Source organism: Drosophila ananassae, chromosome 3L, assembly GCF_017639315.1.
Source record: "Drosophila ananassae strain 14024-0371.13 chromosome 3L, ASM1763931v2, whole genome shotgun sequence".
Taxonomy (NCBI): Eukaryota; Metazoa; Arthropoda; class Insecta; order Diptera; family Drosophilidae; genus Drosophila; species Drosophila ananassae.
Window position 1 is genome coordinate 10,001,781 of NC_057929.1, and position 16,663 is coordinate 10,018,443.

At 33.9% G+C, this 16,663-nt stretch overlaps 1 protein-coding gene across 30 annotated transcripts in view; it reads left to right on the forward strand.

Annotated features, from left to right (window-relative positions):
* The window catches only part of LOC6496019 (heterogeneous nuclear ribonucleoprotein L), a 100,821-nt gene extending 96,499 nt beyond the window's left edge, over window positions 1-4,322 (forward strand). For 25 of the 30 annotated variants that reach the window (XM_032450284.2, XM_032450283.2, XM_032450282.2 and 22 more), the window contains 3 exons: window positions 759-1,034; window positions 1,102-1,306; window positions 2,652-2,806. In XM_032450284.2, the coding sequence (XP_032306175.1) occupies window positions 759-1,034; window positions 1,102-1,306; window positions 2,652-2,788 (618 nt within the window). In that variant the 3' untranslated portion in view covers window positions 2,789-2,806. Of the gene's footprint in view, window positions 1-758; window positions 1,035-1,101; window positions 1,307-2,651; window positions 2,807-2,906 lie in introns of those variants that run through there. The other 5 variants (XM_032450286.2, XM_044715390.1, XM_044715391.1 and 2 more) reach the window with 2 other exon arrangements.
* Window positions 4,323-16,663: the final 12,341 nt, after the last annotated feature.

Consider the following 16,663-nt stretch of genomic DNA (forward strand, 5'->3'; position numbering starts at 1 on the left):
CCTCAGCTTGCTTTCTGGGTTTTAGTTTTGTAATTATTGTTTGGGAAATTATTATGGTCAATTACTTTGCTTGCTAGCCTGGCGAGTTATAAAGTAAATTGCTTAAATAATCATGTGCCATAAACAAAACTTTTCAAAAACTTTGCCATTTCAGCAATATTGGAATTTTTGTTAGAAAAGTGTCAAATGACATATCGAATATTTGTCAAGTTCAAAAATTCTAAGGCAATGATAATATTTTCAGCCATTTTTGGCAATTGGGCACGTACGCCGCTGACTTTGATGACCCAATAAGGGCGAGAGGACCAAAAAAGGCATAACAATTGTAAAGGGGGGGTATAAGATATATATCCAAACACACACAGGACACACATTGAATGGAGAATTAAGGACGCCATTCTGTTATATAATTGCGTTTGAAGGAAAATTTTAAATTGAATTCAATGAAAATGTGTGGGACTCTACGGTTACGCCCTTCCTGCTGGCTTTAACGCAAGATGACAGCAACAAGAGAATTCAATCAACCAGGCACCCCTGGGCAGGGGTCATCCGGGTAGCAAGCAGTTTAAGGACATAGTGTGGGCCTGATGGAGCATATAATTTAATTGCGATTGAGGTGGTGGGGGTGTTGCTGGTGCTGGGGATATGGCAGTTGACAAACTTGATTTAATGGCGTTTTCCTTCTCACTTTTTGGGCAGGAAATTCTACAGAGGTGATGAACAGACCTTTAATCCTTTACTCCTTTTTTTTCTTGCAGATTAAGTTCTTGAAGACCAAAGAGGGCACCGCCATGGTGCAAATGGGCGATTCGGTGGCCGTTGAGCGTTGCGTACAACATTTGAACAACATTCCCGTAGGCACTGGCGGTAAAATACAGATCGCATTCTCGAAGCAGAACTTCCTATCGGAGGTCATCAATCCGTTCTTGCTGCCCGATCATTCACCCAGCTTCAAGGAGTACACCGGCTCCAAGAACAATCGTTTCCTATCGCCAGCCCAGGCCAGCAAGAATCGTATTCAACCACCGAGCAAGGTAATTTAATCTTTTATACAATTTAAATTAATCTTTAGCTAATGAATTTCTATTTGAATTTTTATAGATTTTGCACTTCTTCAACACACCGCCCGGCTTGACCGAGGACCAACTGATTGGCATCTTCAACATTAAGGATGTCCCAGCCACTTCGGTGCGCTTGTTCCCATTGAAGACAGAGCGCTCATCATCGGGACTGATCGAGTTCCCCAACATCTCGCAGGCAGTGTTGGCCATTATGAAGTGCAACCATCTGCCGATTGAGGGTAAAGGTGAGATAGTGTTGTGTTTAAGTGTTATTCAAAAGAAAAAGAATTCAAGATATATATGTGGCCACTCCCCAAAAAAGAAACGAAACCTCTCACGTTCTCTCTCTCTCTCTCATCAAAAACCTCCAGAACACACGCCCCAATAAGTAGGCAACATAAATTTTATTCTTCACCCAGAAAATTCTCCTTGCTGCTGTTTGGCAGCAAAAGTTTGGCAGCTATTTTGCCTGGCCTTTCGACTTTTGCTGTTGTGCACCAGCCGCACATCAAATTCACACCACCCAAGACCATTCATCCACCCACCCAACTACCATCATCCAACCACCCTTCCAACCCTATCCCTTTTCGCAGTGCAAACTTTAACCTTTCATGTTTCTTTGGCTGTTTTTTGGCCAGCAAACTTTCTAGTTACGTTGCTGTGTGCTGCCTGCGTTGAAAATTTTAATTTGGTAATTAAGATAAACAATTTCAGTTTGCAGTTATTCATAAATGGGTCGCCAGAAGCCAGTTGCTGGCGGCGTTTCTCCTACAATTAGTCTAGCAACTCGAAACTCGCAGCTCGGTTACAAATGGGTTGACGACCGATAAAAACTTTTCGCATAAATATTTCAACAGCCCTAGAGTTGTGTACTAGGACCTCCACAAATTCCGCATTTTTATGCCCTTGTTTACATGGGCAATATTAATTCGACATAGTTTCGCGGGCAGCTTGGTTCTTGAACCTCTTGACATTGACACGCCTACAACCGAGACAGATTGTAGTCGGTTGTTTACGATTAAGAGGAAAAGTGGCCAACAATGCTCATGCATAAATTGTCATATAGACTAGATTTGATGCGAAGGATGCTCTCGAAGTGCATGGTAAATAGTAATTTAAAGTGCAAAGTATGCAAACACTCTGGCACATTTGTGCCAGTGCGAATGGAAATGCAAATGCGAAATGCGAATGCAAATGAAAGTTCGAATCGCAAATATGCTGCCGGCAATGCTACGGCTCATTCTCACCCCCAATCGGGTTACAAATTTCATATTTGTGCCATTGAAAATGTATTATGCACACATAGTTGGCATTCAGTTGAAGTATTCAAGCCTTTGGGCTTTAATTGCATTGTTTTAATCCGAAAGCAGCTTCCCTGTTCCAAATCATCCCATCATCTCCCAGCCAATTGGCTTACAATGAAGACGACGACAATGACTCTCTTCCAAGCAAAATCAATAAAACTAAATTCAAGAATATACAACACTTATACACTATACTACACCCTAACTAATTTTACCAGGATATAAAAATACCATCGAATTCTATATATTTTATGCCATTATTTCTTCTCTTCCTCTCAATGATTAGGCACCAAATTCCCATTCATTATGAAGCTGTGCTTCTCGTCCTCGAAGAGCATGAACGGCGCCTGGAACAATGCGACTAGCGAGGGTATGATCGAGAAGGAGAACGAGGTCGAGCCGAAGGTGGAAATTTATAATTGAGATTTGATTACGATTGTGTAAGCAAGCCACCGAGAACCAGCTTACACCACACTTTACACCAACACAGCAACACAACAACGCAACAAGGCAACATCGTAACACACCATTAATCCCACAGGAAAAAGAAGATGGGCATACGGAATACGGAAAAGACAACCAACAACAGGAACTGCAAGTAGCGACAGAGAACAAGATGACAACATTTAACACTCAACCTGGAGCTACAGCAACAAATCAACAAACAAACACAACATGATTGCTTACACATTCGAAATTCAAACTAAAAACAAAACAAGAATATCTATAAGCAAGAATAATGAAATCGGGAGAAGAAATGCTGCAGCAGAATGCAAAATACTGATGACTTCAACAAGATACTTGAATTGATTGAGAAATTCACTTACAAATCAATTACAATTACAATTCATTGAAGACAGGGGAACTACAAACCCACTATATCGCAAACGCATGTAACTTTTCTACGAGCCATTTGCATAGATTTACTGAATTCATAATTAATCAATTCAGATAATTAGTATGACAGCCTATGTACGATATGGCCTCGTTTAAAAGCCACACAGGATTAACACTTGACTTGCACATAACATTACATTACATGCGTTTGCGTGGCAACAACAAAAAAAAGAATATACGAAATTAATACAAATAAAATAAAATTGTTATTGTTACAATGGAAGATTAGGACTTTCTCACACAACAACAAGAAAACATCGGATTGAATTCCAACCAATTGTAAACTATGTAATGTTTAATTGATACAAAACAAACATTTAAACCAAAAAAATAATAAAAATAAAAAAAAAAAAACTAAAAAACTAAAATGATTGTAACTTTAAACAGAACCTAAAAATGAAAATGTTAAAAGGAAGTAATTATCTACCTGCCTCTGTTTTTTAGCCCCCCACCCCATATAAAATACTACCCTTATTCCTTTTCTGATCCCCAATCTCCCCAACCTTCAGCAGACTTATGTATAGTTAATGTAATATGATTTGAATTCGAATACTAAAAAATATATTAATGAAAAACAAAAAATGGGGAAAATAAAGAAACATTTCTTTGGACAATATTTCGAAAAGTATTCGGGCGTGAGAAAAAGTCTTAACAAAAACAAAAATATATTCAGAGGATAATGTTTGTGTAAATTAAAACCAAAAATTTAGCAATTTTAAATGAAATTTATTAATTTTAGTTGGTTTTAAATTTTTTACTTTAACATAAAAGATATATTAATGAGATGGTAATAACGACTTGCACAAGCCAATGTTTTTACTATTAACAAAATCAGAAAAGACAAGACGATAACATACTTTTTGTGCTTAATTTACAAAGTTTAAAAAAGGCATAAAATAATATGTATGAGCTGTATTTGTATTTACATTTAAATTAATTTTAATTTACACTAAATGTAAAAAGCAAGTAACTAAAAAACAAAAACAAAAAACAAAATAATGCAAGCTAAGGCAGACAAAAGATTTAACATACATGATTTAGTTAAGGGAAATTCAGAAAATAAAACAAAAGCATCTAGTATAGTTCCGAAAGCATGCAGACAAAAACGGCATACATATAACAAAAATAAAACATATTTTTGAGGCGTTTTAAAAATTAAATGAAGACAGAGCCAAACATTTCAGAACTCCAAGTGAAGTTAGCCAAGCAAAGCTACTACTAAAGATGGGTTATAGGGCGTATTGCAAATGCGGTTAAAGTAGAAAAAAAAATGATATAAAAAAATGGAAAGAATTAAAAATATCAGCAATAAAGCAACAGCAACAACACCATATCAAAGGCGTATGTTAGATTAACTATAATATAACAAAAAAAAAACTTTAACATAAAAGATGCAAAAATAATATTGTAATATGATTATCTTTGAGTTCGACTTTCGTTGTATAATTTTATGTTTAGAAACCCGATCAGGCGGCAGTTAGACACCCAAAGAAATCTGTGCTCATAACTGCCTTTCTACAGGGCATTGTTCTATATATATATATATATTAATATCTAAAAAAATATATATATGACATTTGTTTTTAATGCAAATCAACGAATACACAAATACATAAAGCTAGGGCCGAAAAACGAATTTTTTTCACACTTCTCGTATCGTCGTATCGTTTGACTTCAACAAGTTAAGCTTCCATGTAGATCATTTCATAATTCATTTAACAATCGATGTGCAATTTGGGCTTTATAAAAAAATTCTTAATTCTATTTTAATTTATTGCAAATCTCTCATTTCGATAACTAGTAATTATTTGTGTAATTATTTCAAGTGTCTTAGTTATTATGTAAATTGTTTTTTAATCATTAATTGTAAATTATTTCTCTAAAAATTAGGTATTATTGTACTTAATTTAAATTAACACGATTCAATGACAAACGGGAACTAATTATAAAAATCAATAAAAAATCTCGTTAATTTAATGAATATTAATTTTTAAGAAGATAAAGCAACAACGATCTTGAAGCTCCTAATTAGATCATAATCAAATTAACAAACTATAATAAATAATATAAATAAACTTGGTAGCTATTTAATTTATACAAATGAATATAACAATTATAATCTGGAATTTTTATTGTTAATAGTTTTATTTGACATTTGAGAGACACAATGGAATGGAATTTGTGTTTATTTTCTTACATTTAATTTCGTACGAGTAAAAAATTGAAACAAAATTTACGAGTATATATTCTTAGCTGCTTGATTTTGTTGTTTCGCACAGCAACTTCAGTTAATTATATAGACAAACATGAATATATTTATGCTTGTAATTATATAATTTGTTTTATTTAATATTTAATTTTTGTTGTTATTTTTTAAAGCGTATACTTTAAGCCCAGAGTTTGTAACATGCGCGCTCATTTTTTGATATAAATATATATGTAAAAGTATCTGGCAATTGCATTTTTATTTTATTTCGATTCGATTTGATTCGATTTCACCAGCGACTGTCAACTGTCAGGTTTTTTAAGCATTCTGATAGGAATTGAAACGTGACAAATAATTTGCTTTTGAATAAAACTTAACTCAATGGAAAACTCAACTCGCAAAGCATTTAAAGCAAATAAATAGTTAATCATCGTCCTAGAACGCACATCCTTTTCATTTTGTTTTATGGGCATTATGAACGGCTGCTAATGAATGAGAGAAGTGAAAAGCTAAACTAAATAATATGCCAAATAATCTAGTGTTATCCTGAATTTTGAACATATCAAAATTTTGAAGCATTCAAATGTAAGGGCCTGAGTTTTGAAATTATACAATTTAGGCATTATTCAAAGTAGCAAAAAGTAATCTACAAAAAACCCGGAGCACTTTTCAATAAGCAGCTAAACTGCATTCAGACATAATCCCTACAATCCTTTACAAAAACAAAAAAAATAAATAAAAACGCCAATAAGAATTGTATGTAAGCGTATAAAGACATAACAAAAAAAAAAAAAGAATACAAATAATTAACATAAAATAGCATTAAGATATCATTTGTAAAAAGTATTTACTTCAAAGTATTATTTGAAAATCATTTTCAATTTTGGAATACCTAGGACAATTTTTTGAGTTCATTTACCTTTTGTTTTCAAATCGAAATTTAGCAAGAAAATAATCTCCTAGTAGCAATTATTTAAATATAATTTAAAAGCATTCGAAATTGAATAAAAGCAAAACAAAAAAAATGAAAATTAGTAAAATTTTGTTATAACAGCAATTTTGTTGAAATCGAAACCAAAAATCATTTGAAGAAGGTTGTCAGCGACTTGTTACCGAACTTGTTACGAAGGCCCAAACCGCTGGCTATTGCCATTTTGCCATTTGCTATTTGCAATTTGCATGTAATTTTATGTAGCAGTTTCTTGTACGTTTCATTTTAATTAAGAATAAGTTTGCAATTGCCTCGTAGTTTTCAACTCCAAGATAATAAAGATAATGCGCATGGGGTACAAGGTAGGTGCTGTTTTTAAGTAAAACTCACATTTTCTTCAACTTGTCCACCCAATCCAAATATAATTGGTTCGTTCTGAGCACCAATTTCGATTGGTTGCTCCAAATTTTTGAGTGCAATTTCGATACCAATTCGTATTAGTTCATTAGATAATTCGCCTAATGACACCAACTACACAAATGGACCAGTTTATTCAATATTGAATTGACAACCACCAAGAATCAAAACAAAATGAAATTATTAAAAAAAATTTGTGAAACCGTCCAATTATGAAACAGCAACAACAGCAACACTGACACCACACACGAGTTGAAAACTGGGTACATTAAATACTTTTTAAAAAATGGTAGTAGAAACCGAGGAACCTTGGTGTTTCTCTAGTGTCTTTTCACTGAGCTTTATATTGCAAAACATTTGGAGAAAAAGTTTTTAAAAAGGGACACACCAGCCAGTCAGTTTCTGTCTTTGGTTTTGGCTTTTCGACCTATTTTCTTCCATGCCGCTTAAACGAGTTACAACTACAAGCTTAACAATTTATGACTTTACCAATTTACCAACTTGCTAATCAACTCAACGATCAAGTGATTTTCTATTCATCATTTTCTATAAATACCTTTTTTATTTCAATCCCAAAAAAAAGCAAATGAGAAACACTAAACAAAACAAGAACTTTGTACACCGAAACGAATTCATAATATTCTAGAATGCATGTGCATATTGAGAGAAATAAAATAAAAAACAAACAAAAAAAACTAAAAAAAAAATTAAAACTATGAAAATGAAAAATAAAAAGATGAAGCAACTACAACTATATTCTTATAGGCTTATAGTTTATACTTACATACACACATACAAATACTTATATACATAAATATTTATATATAAATATATATATATATATCAGAGAACATAACATACATAGTAATACGACACCACATCCACATATATACATTCAAATATAGTTTTTAATAAATCGATGAAGCAGCGCGAGTCAATTTTAAAACGCAAGAAAATCTTAAACCAAACCCTAAAACCAGAAAATATGGGATTAAAAAGCAAAAGTTACTTTGGCGTTATAAGTAATGCAATTACATGTATGAGAAGCGAATACTTTTTGGCGGTCAACGCCAAACCTTACATAATTACACCACAAATTACACCCCACTACACAAGAGAGACAACACAGATACAGATACAAATACAGACAAAGACAGAAGACAAGAAGCTAACACAGATACAGCATACAGGATACAGATACAGACACAGACACAGACACAGACAGACTATGGACGATGGCAAGTTTTAAAAGGGCAAACGGACAACTGCATAGTGTAGTCGTACGCGTAATTACTGGTGATAATTTTGAAAAAAGAAAAACTAATACAAATCAAATAATATGAGTAATTTTAACTTAAGCAAATGCTAGCACGTTTGAATTTCCAATAGATGTCTATTATGTATTAGAAACGTAAATAAATATATACTGACGATTCCTTATTATACACCATACCTATATGTCTTAGTGTGCAAGTATGTAAAAACAAAAAAAAAACCAAAAAACAAAAAAGGTAACGCAACATAAACGAAATTGCAAGAAACGAAGAAAAATTAAATTCAATAAAATCATTTCCATCCCCCATGCAACCCCTTTGTAAAAGTATTAGAGAATTAGGCCTGGAATTTAGCAGACATTATTTAGTTCCCTGACGTGCAGCACAAAATATTCCGCTCAAGAATACCCTCCCACATCCCCATTGCCCCATGTGAGGAGTACGAGTTTGGGGTACTCGGGGCTCTCGAAATAATTTATTAGCAATTTTAAGCTACCCCCCATCCGGAAGTGGCTGGGTAGCTGGAAACAATTGCTCCATACTTTCGGGCTCCAATTAGTCGGTGTATGTGTGCTGGTGCATAGTTCGAAATGTAGGCATTAATAATTGCGGTTCTTACCTGTGGAGAGCAGGCCCCAGCCAGGCACACACGAGTTCTGCAATTTTGCAGTTTATCAATACACTAATGTGGCTACCATGACGATTCCGTTTAACAATAACCGGTTGTAAGCAAATACACAGATACCCACACACACACATAAAGAGACATTTAATACACACACTTCCATGCTTAACAGGAAACGCACACGAATTTAGATTCAAGCTGAGGACAAAACCGCAATTGTTCCGTTAAACGTGTGCAATATAATTTGACTTGTGTTCGGTTAACGCACTCACAGACACAGACACCCTCATCTAATAATAATAATAGCAATGTTAATATGCAATTTAGTTAAATTTTCGTTGATCGATTTAGTTTAGTTTAGTTTAGTTAGTTCATACTTTAATTTAGAGTTTGCTGTGTGGCGGAAATGGGTTCGAAATTTGACACCAGCCTTCAGCACACAAACGTGAACACACACAGCCCACACTCTTACACATACAGACACACATACACTTGTTAAACTAATCCACCGAATAAATACAATCTCATTAACTAAATTAAATAATTAAAGCATGAGAGAAAACATAAAAAATTTTCGCTGTTTCCGCCTCGAGTCTTGTGTTTTGCATTGCGTTCGGGGAACGGGTGCTTATAATTTAGGACGTGACTGTACGAGGCGCTGAAAAGCGTAGCATACTTGTGGGCGACGCGAAGGTATAGGGCCACGAACAAAGCAAAAGGATAAACCGAAATAAATCGAATACCGTATAGAGACAAATTTAAATCGAAACTTTCTAAGTGTTTAGTTGATGAATCGTTAATAATTCGTATAATGGTAACGAATGTAATAAGCTAGTAATGTCAAAGCAGAAACAAAGTAAATTAACACTTAATACTTAACACGATACATTTATATACATACATAAACACACTCTGACAGAGAACCCTATACATTATATACTAAGTACACATTATAACATAACATACACGTTCATTAATAAACGCTACATAACATACAAAGATACTTACATATGTATAAGCCTATGGAATGCAACATAATCACAGCAATGTCCTTTTGATAACCAATTTTTCGACTATGTATGAATTAATTTTTGAAACAATTCTGCGTCGCATTTACACACAGGCACACAGACATAATCAGCAGTTATATGGCTCATGCATACAGACATACATATATATACATATATACGTTTATATATATATACATCAATCTTATCAGGCGAGGCAAACGCATTAACAAACCAAACCAAAAAAAGCAAAAAAATATCATGTACTGCACAGCAAATTTGCTAAACAGGATAAACAGTCAAAAACAAAAAAAAAAACTAACAAATACACACACACACAAACACATACACAACACACACACAAACAAGTAATGGACACATTGAAAAAATTATTAGCAACTATTCAAAACTACTATTTATTAAATGTTGTTAGCATCAGAAATCAAGAATAAGCTAATTATGAAATCGCTGTAGTGCAAATGCAAACAAAAACAAATAGAGAAAACAAGAACAGAAGAAACAATGAATGAAATGAAATTGTAAAACATCATTGAAAAATTTACTTTTAAGCCAAGCGTTGCAGCAAGGATTTAACGAAACAGAAAGTAAACAATTTTTGCAAAACATTACAAGCCACTTCAAACAAATCCACGACAAAAACAAACAGTACATAAAATACAAGTCTTTGATCTTAAACCAGAAATCCCAAAAACGAAACGAAAAACAAATAAATGAAAAACTTAAACTTATACACAAAAAAAAAAACTCGAATGAAAACTTTGTTTTATTTCACAATCAACAATTAGTGCCGCAGTAACAACAACCTTCTTTCAATTACAACTTCAACTCACCTTACTCACCTATACTTTTGTCATATTTGCAGTTAGCTACAACATCAACAACAACAACTAGAACATTTACAACAACAACAAGTTAGTGGCCGCATTACAATAATAATAACAACAACAACTACTAGAACAACAACAACAACTAGCACCTCAGTCACCAAAAAGCCCAAAAAACTACAACCAACCAATTTATAGAAAAAAAAAACCACCAACAACAACAAATCCAATCAACAAGAACAAACAACAACAACAGTAACAACCACCTTCATTACAACAAGTACAACAACTCCAACAAAAATAACAACAATAAGAACAATATAAAAATCAAGATTTCATTTCAATTAATTTCATTGCCTTCGAACTAGTTTAGTTAGACTTAATTTTTCAGTTGCTTGCTGCATGTGGTAAGTAATCTTGGTATTTTAAATAGTTCCAACCACAAACATCAACAAGGCCTAGTTATCGCTTTAAAGTTTTAATTCTATTTATCAGAAATTAACATTTAGATTGTCATTTCACATTTCGCTAAAAATCATAATTATGACTCAGTGAGCTGTAAAATCGAATAATCCTTCCTAAATGATCTCTAATTAAGTTTAGGCCATTCACAAAATTTAAGCCCACAACAAATTAATTTAGTGGCATGCCCAAATATGCTATTTAAGAGTTAAAGATTTCAAATTTAGTTGCAAACGGGGAAAGAGTGTTTTTTTTTAAAAACTTTAGAGAGAGTTTCCACTTTGAACCTGGTTAACTGGACCTTGGTGCCCGGGGCCCGAAAGACCGTTCTTCCCCAATCGTTTTCCGCATGACCGGTTTTGTGAAATTGCATTTAATATTGTTTAATTAAAAGAACTGACCGCCCGCCGCCGCTATCTTCCGGCCAGCTTAATCTGAAGGAAAACTTTTTCTGGTCAAGAACCGAAAACCCCCTTCAATTGGCCGTAGTGGAGGTGGGATGGAGAAAAAACAATATTGAAAGCAATGGCAGTAGGAGTAACAGCAGTAACAGCAGCAGAAAAGGGTCAATCAGTGGACTTGGATACATTTATCAAATGACTTGGGCTTACACGTATATATGAACGTGCCAGGAGTCCACATCCTGTGCCGTTTTGGCCCATCCGATTCAATCTATGGCAGTTACCAAATGCCTAAGCCATGTCTTTGTCTGAATCCCAAGCCCTCTCCTCTAGCCAGTGTCTGTGTTTGTGGCTCAATAAATTATTTACTTAAGCCGAACTTTATGTAAAGTAGAGGATTCTCCATTGGACCTCTCCTAATCCTTTGTCTATTATTTCATTCCCTAGACGGGCCAGAGGAGGGCTGTGGTGGAGCATGGGTGGTGGTGGGCTAACCAAACGACTTACATAAATATTCCATTTAAAATGCATTGCCTTTTCTACGTTTTCGGCCGCTTTGTGGCTCTCAGGTCTTAGCCAGGTTTTTTGTCCGGCCTTCTCCTAATAGGACAAGCGTGTATTTGTCCATGCTCTATTTATTCCGTTTTTCAGTCGGACATAGACCACAACAATGGACCGAGTGCACAGTGCAACTCTTTCTTTATTTATCTGACGGGATTAATATTATTTCAGTCATTTTTTTGTCTTCTTGCAGTTGGCGTTAAATTGCATGTCGCATGCCCCGTCTCCGGCGCGCCGGCTCTAGTTCTGGCTTCGGCTCCGGCCGTTGTGGCCATTGATTGATGGCTGTTACTGGAGTTCAGCAGCCATGACAAACGCCAAATTGTTTGTCTACCAAACCAAATAAAATAGTTCAAATAAATAAATTGCTCTTGCACTTCCATAAAAAGTTCGCATGTCCGGAGGGTTGGCGGTTGCACGGGTTAAAAATTCAATTTGTTTGTGGCTTACATTTTCGCATTTCAAATATTGCTTGCAGCAGCCCTATATCGTACATTTCATTCATTTCATTTTACTGATCGGCCCAAATCTCTACATATATTTAAAAAATAGAACTCAAAGAGCTTATTTACCAACAAAATTACCAAAAACGTTGAGGCACCAAAGTCGACTTTCTTCTGGCAATGAAACTGCGGTGAAATAAATGTAAAGGGACCAAAATTCAGTTGCTCCAGTTTATTGATTGTCTTTCGCTTTTCATTATTTTGGATTTGATTAACTGTTTTTGGAAAAACATAATACAAATACAACAATTTAACATATAGCCTTGATATACAGATGGTCTTGCTAAAAATTTAAAACAAACTTTTGCTCGCTGGGAATATTGTCGGTCAGCTCAGGCTTCGACAAAGTCTAAATGTAAATAATTGAGCACAAAAAATTGTATATTAAAATTGTTGAAAATTGATTGTAAACCTAAAATAAAAGTAAAACTTAAAATAAAACAAGCGCATGCATTTACCAGATAGAGTGTGTAAATATGCACAAAGTTCGTTTGCTTTGTAAAGTTTATTTTGTATTTTTATAAATGCGTTGCAATAAGAAAACGGCGTGAATTGCACACCAATTGTAAAGAAATTTTAATAGACAAAAATCACATATATACGATGAAAATATATATGTACAAAAATACATAATCGTATATTAAAGGGAAAATGAAAATGGGTCCATAAGTTAAATGGAAAAAGGAATAAGACGTTAAGTCATTCTCAATAAGTTGCTCAATTTGCTTCGCAAAGTGATTATGAATTTCTCATCCTCTATTTTCTTTAAGATCTATACTAGGTGTAAGATAATTGAACATTAATTAAACATTAACGATAATAATAGAAAAAAGAACACCAATTTAAATATTGGACACACCGTGTTTTTGGCAACAATTAATATTAATGTCAATTGTATCTCAATTATTTTAGAAATGTGCACAATAACTATTGCAGATACGTAGCTGCTTTGGACCTACTTATAGATAGAATTACTGGTAGATGTAACTGCACTACAAACTTAATTTATAATTTACAATTCCGGTGTAGTTAAAGCTCTAATTTACGTACTTAAGCAAGAGAAGTTCGGCCAAATGCATTCCCCAATGCGAGCCAACGAATGAATGATCCTAATGTCAATTTCAAAGTAAAACTTAACTGTAGTTGTGTAACATAACATGGCAATTAAGTAAGGAAAGTATTCCGTATTGAGTGTATTGTATTATTAGCGGCTAAGCTAGGATAAAATATATAGTACTTCATGTGCAAATCGAGTTACTTTAGCCCGCCAAAACGCCAATTATTCGCATCAATTCGTTCGACAAATCAGCAAATAAACTCAGTGTGTGTGGCATAGAAACATATAAAAATATTATATATATAAACAAAGAACATATGGCCACGGATATGCCCAGATATCCGCCAATTACAGCACACGCCCACACATATCTGAACTTAATTACGCGAACAAAAGCGAAGCATTGTAAAAAAGTTGAACGAAGCAATTCAAAAAGCGTGATTTAGATTTTTTCTCACAAAACAAAAGGAGATTCAAATGTGATTTTGCTATACAACAAAACTATGAGAAAAATAAATTTAAAAAAGGATTAAAAAAACAAAATTAAAACAAAAGAGACAAAAATGAAAACCCAAAAAAAAAATATATATTAAATGAAATGTACATGTACTGTGTTTGTTGAGTTTTTGTTTTAATTTTTTTTTTGGCAACCATTCGAAAATATATAGATGTACTCGTAGGGAATTTAGTGTAGCATACATATGTGGGCTGCCGCTGTCAACTGTGACTTTGACTCATGCCGCCAAAAGCCTTACTCTGTCTTGCTGTTTCTGCATTTTAATTGAAATGTTTTTGGTTGACGTTTTTTCGTTTCACTGACTAAATGTATAAATGGAGTCCAAATAAAAGCCACCGCCTCTATTTCTAAATAAACTTAGAGAGAATTGTGAACAAACTGTGTCTATACATAGAACATACAACATATACATACCGAAAGCAAAAAACTACAATTATGACAACTAAACTATATATGTATGTATATGTAACTTATTATACAAGATCAGGCCGTACATGGAAGCATACATTATATATATATGAATGTATTATTCAAGATAGTTATATACACAGATATTATACATACTTATATATACCAGTGCATGAATAACAACTATTGAACTATATACATACGTGTAGATATATACAACATAATACCAATACGCTAATCCTTTTGGACAACTTTTTCGATGTTGCTACTACGTACGAGGAACTACGTATAAAAACCAAAGTACTTTGCATAGCTAAACGTGGACAAAAAGTGCTACAATTATGTGTAGACGAATTGTAAATTGTGGTGCAACCTGGTCGAGTATAAAGCCAAAATTAAATGAATTCTTACAGCAGCCGTTGCTAATCCAATTCCAATCGGATCTAATATATAGATGCTAGAAAGTCTTTTCAATTTGATTGATTTGGATTTCGTTAGCAAGCTTTTCAGACTCAATCCTGCCCGGCACCACTTTCATTTTTTAAACTACCCACCAGCTGCTCTTCCAGAAATACAAGTCCCCCCCCTCAAAGCGATTCCGTACATCAAATATCAAGTGTATGAATTCGAAAATATATCTTACCGAAAATGCCATCACTATAAGAGAAGCTCTTCTAAACGCTGACTGCAGAATACCACCATGTTAAAAACAACTATTACTAATGAAAAACAAAGAAAAACATTAAGCAAATCCTAACTAAAAACAAGAATATTTTAAAGTGAAAGTATTGAGCGGAAACAATATAATAATCTCTATCAGAACTCTGTGGCAAACTTTCGCCAGACAGGAGAGAGGATCGCTCATCAGAATCGTACTTAGAATGTATAACGAAATAGCGTATAAAATATATTTTATTAGTAGAAAAATTTAAAAATAACAGTAACATTAAAAGTAACTAACAGGAACAGAAAAAGAAACAGAAACAGTAATGATGGAGTAAATGTTAAAAAAGAATTAAATGGATTAATGATAAATATTGTACCTAGCATTAAGTGTCTATTGATGATCATTGAAAAAAAAACTAAAAACCTAACATAATACACAAGAAATTCAACCAATAAATTGTTGTTAAGTTTTCCGCTTTATGTGTCAAATTAGCTAACAATTGTAATTAACATAAAAAGCTTAAAAAAATAATAATAAACAAAAAGAAAAGACAGTTATGGTAACCAAAATACTTAAGAGGCTAACTAATTTTGAACTGTTGGCGCATGATTTTAATTGTAAAGAAATTATTTATTATTTGCTTATAAATATATATAAATATTTGCTTATAAAGAAGATTTTATTTAAATTTTAATGTCTAAGCATTATGATATAACATGAAATCGGTAAACCAAAGAGATCAACTTTAACCCGAGTACATTTCTCAAATTAATACCAAATAAAAATGAAAATGCAAATGCGAACGCAAATGCTAAATGCAAATCAACCAAAATCTGATCAAGGTACTGAAACAGGTGCCGCACAACAATAAAAATAAAACAACTAACAACTAAAAGAGAAATGGAATATTATGAAACTTTATGCAGACAAATATTGTAACAGCAACCGAAAAACCAAATTCAAGCGCGAGAAAAGTAAATAAAAATAAAATATTAAATTAAAAAGGAAAACTTTTTCATTCCTCGTTCGTCGGATGTTGGGCTAGTGGGATGGTATCCTCTCCTCCCCTCCCCTCACCAATTTGTTAATTTATTTGGTAAATACGTATTTCCGACTGCTATCCTGGTGACTGGTCCACTCCCAAAAGGAAACCCCCCAATCAGCTTATCTGCAGTTCAAAATCCGCGTGATTGCAACGCCAACCGAGAGACCGAGTGGCAAAAAAGTTTCTCCTTGGCGAATGTTTTCGGGTATCCGCTGGGTTGGATTTCGGTTTTTGCTGGTGACATCCCCGCCACCACTCAGTGCCCCATGGTGTCGCACAAATGTTCGCTTTCCACAAACCAAAGTCTGCTGTTATGGCAGCAGTTTTCAAATGCACACAGATACGCGATCTGGCATGGGGGGTCCTTGGAATTCCGGAAGATTATTCGCTCAACTACAAATGGCAAACTATTGAGGCTTCCCCCTGGCACCTATTTTTTTTTTTTTTTCTATATCCTGGCCCTGGATTCCTGGGT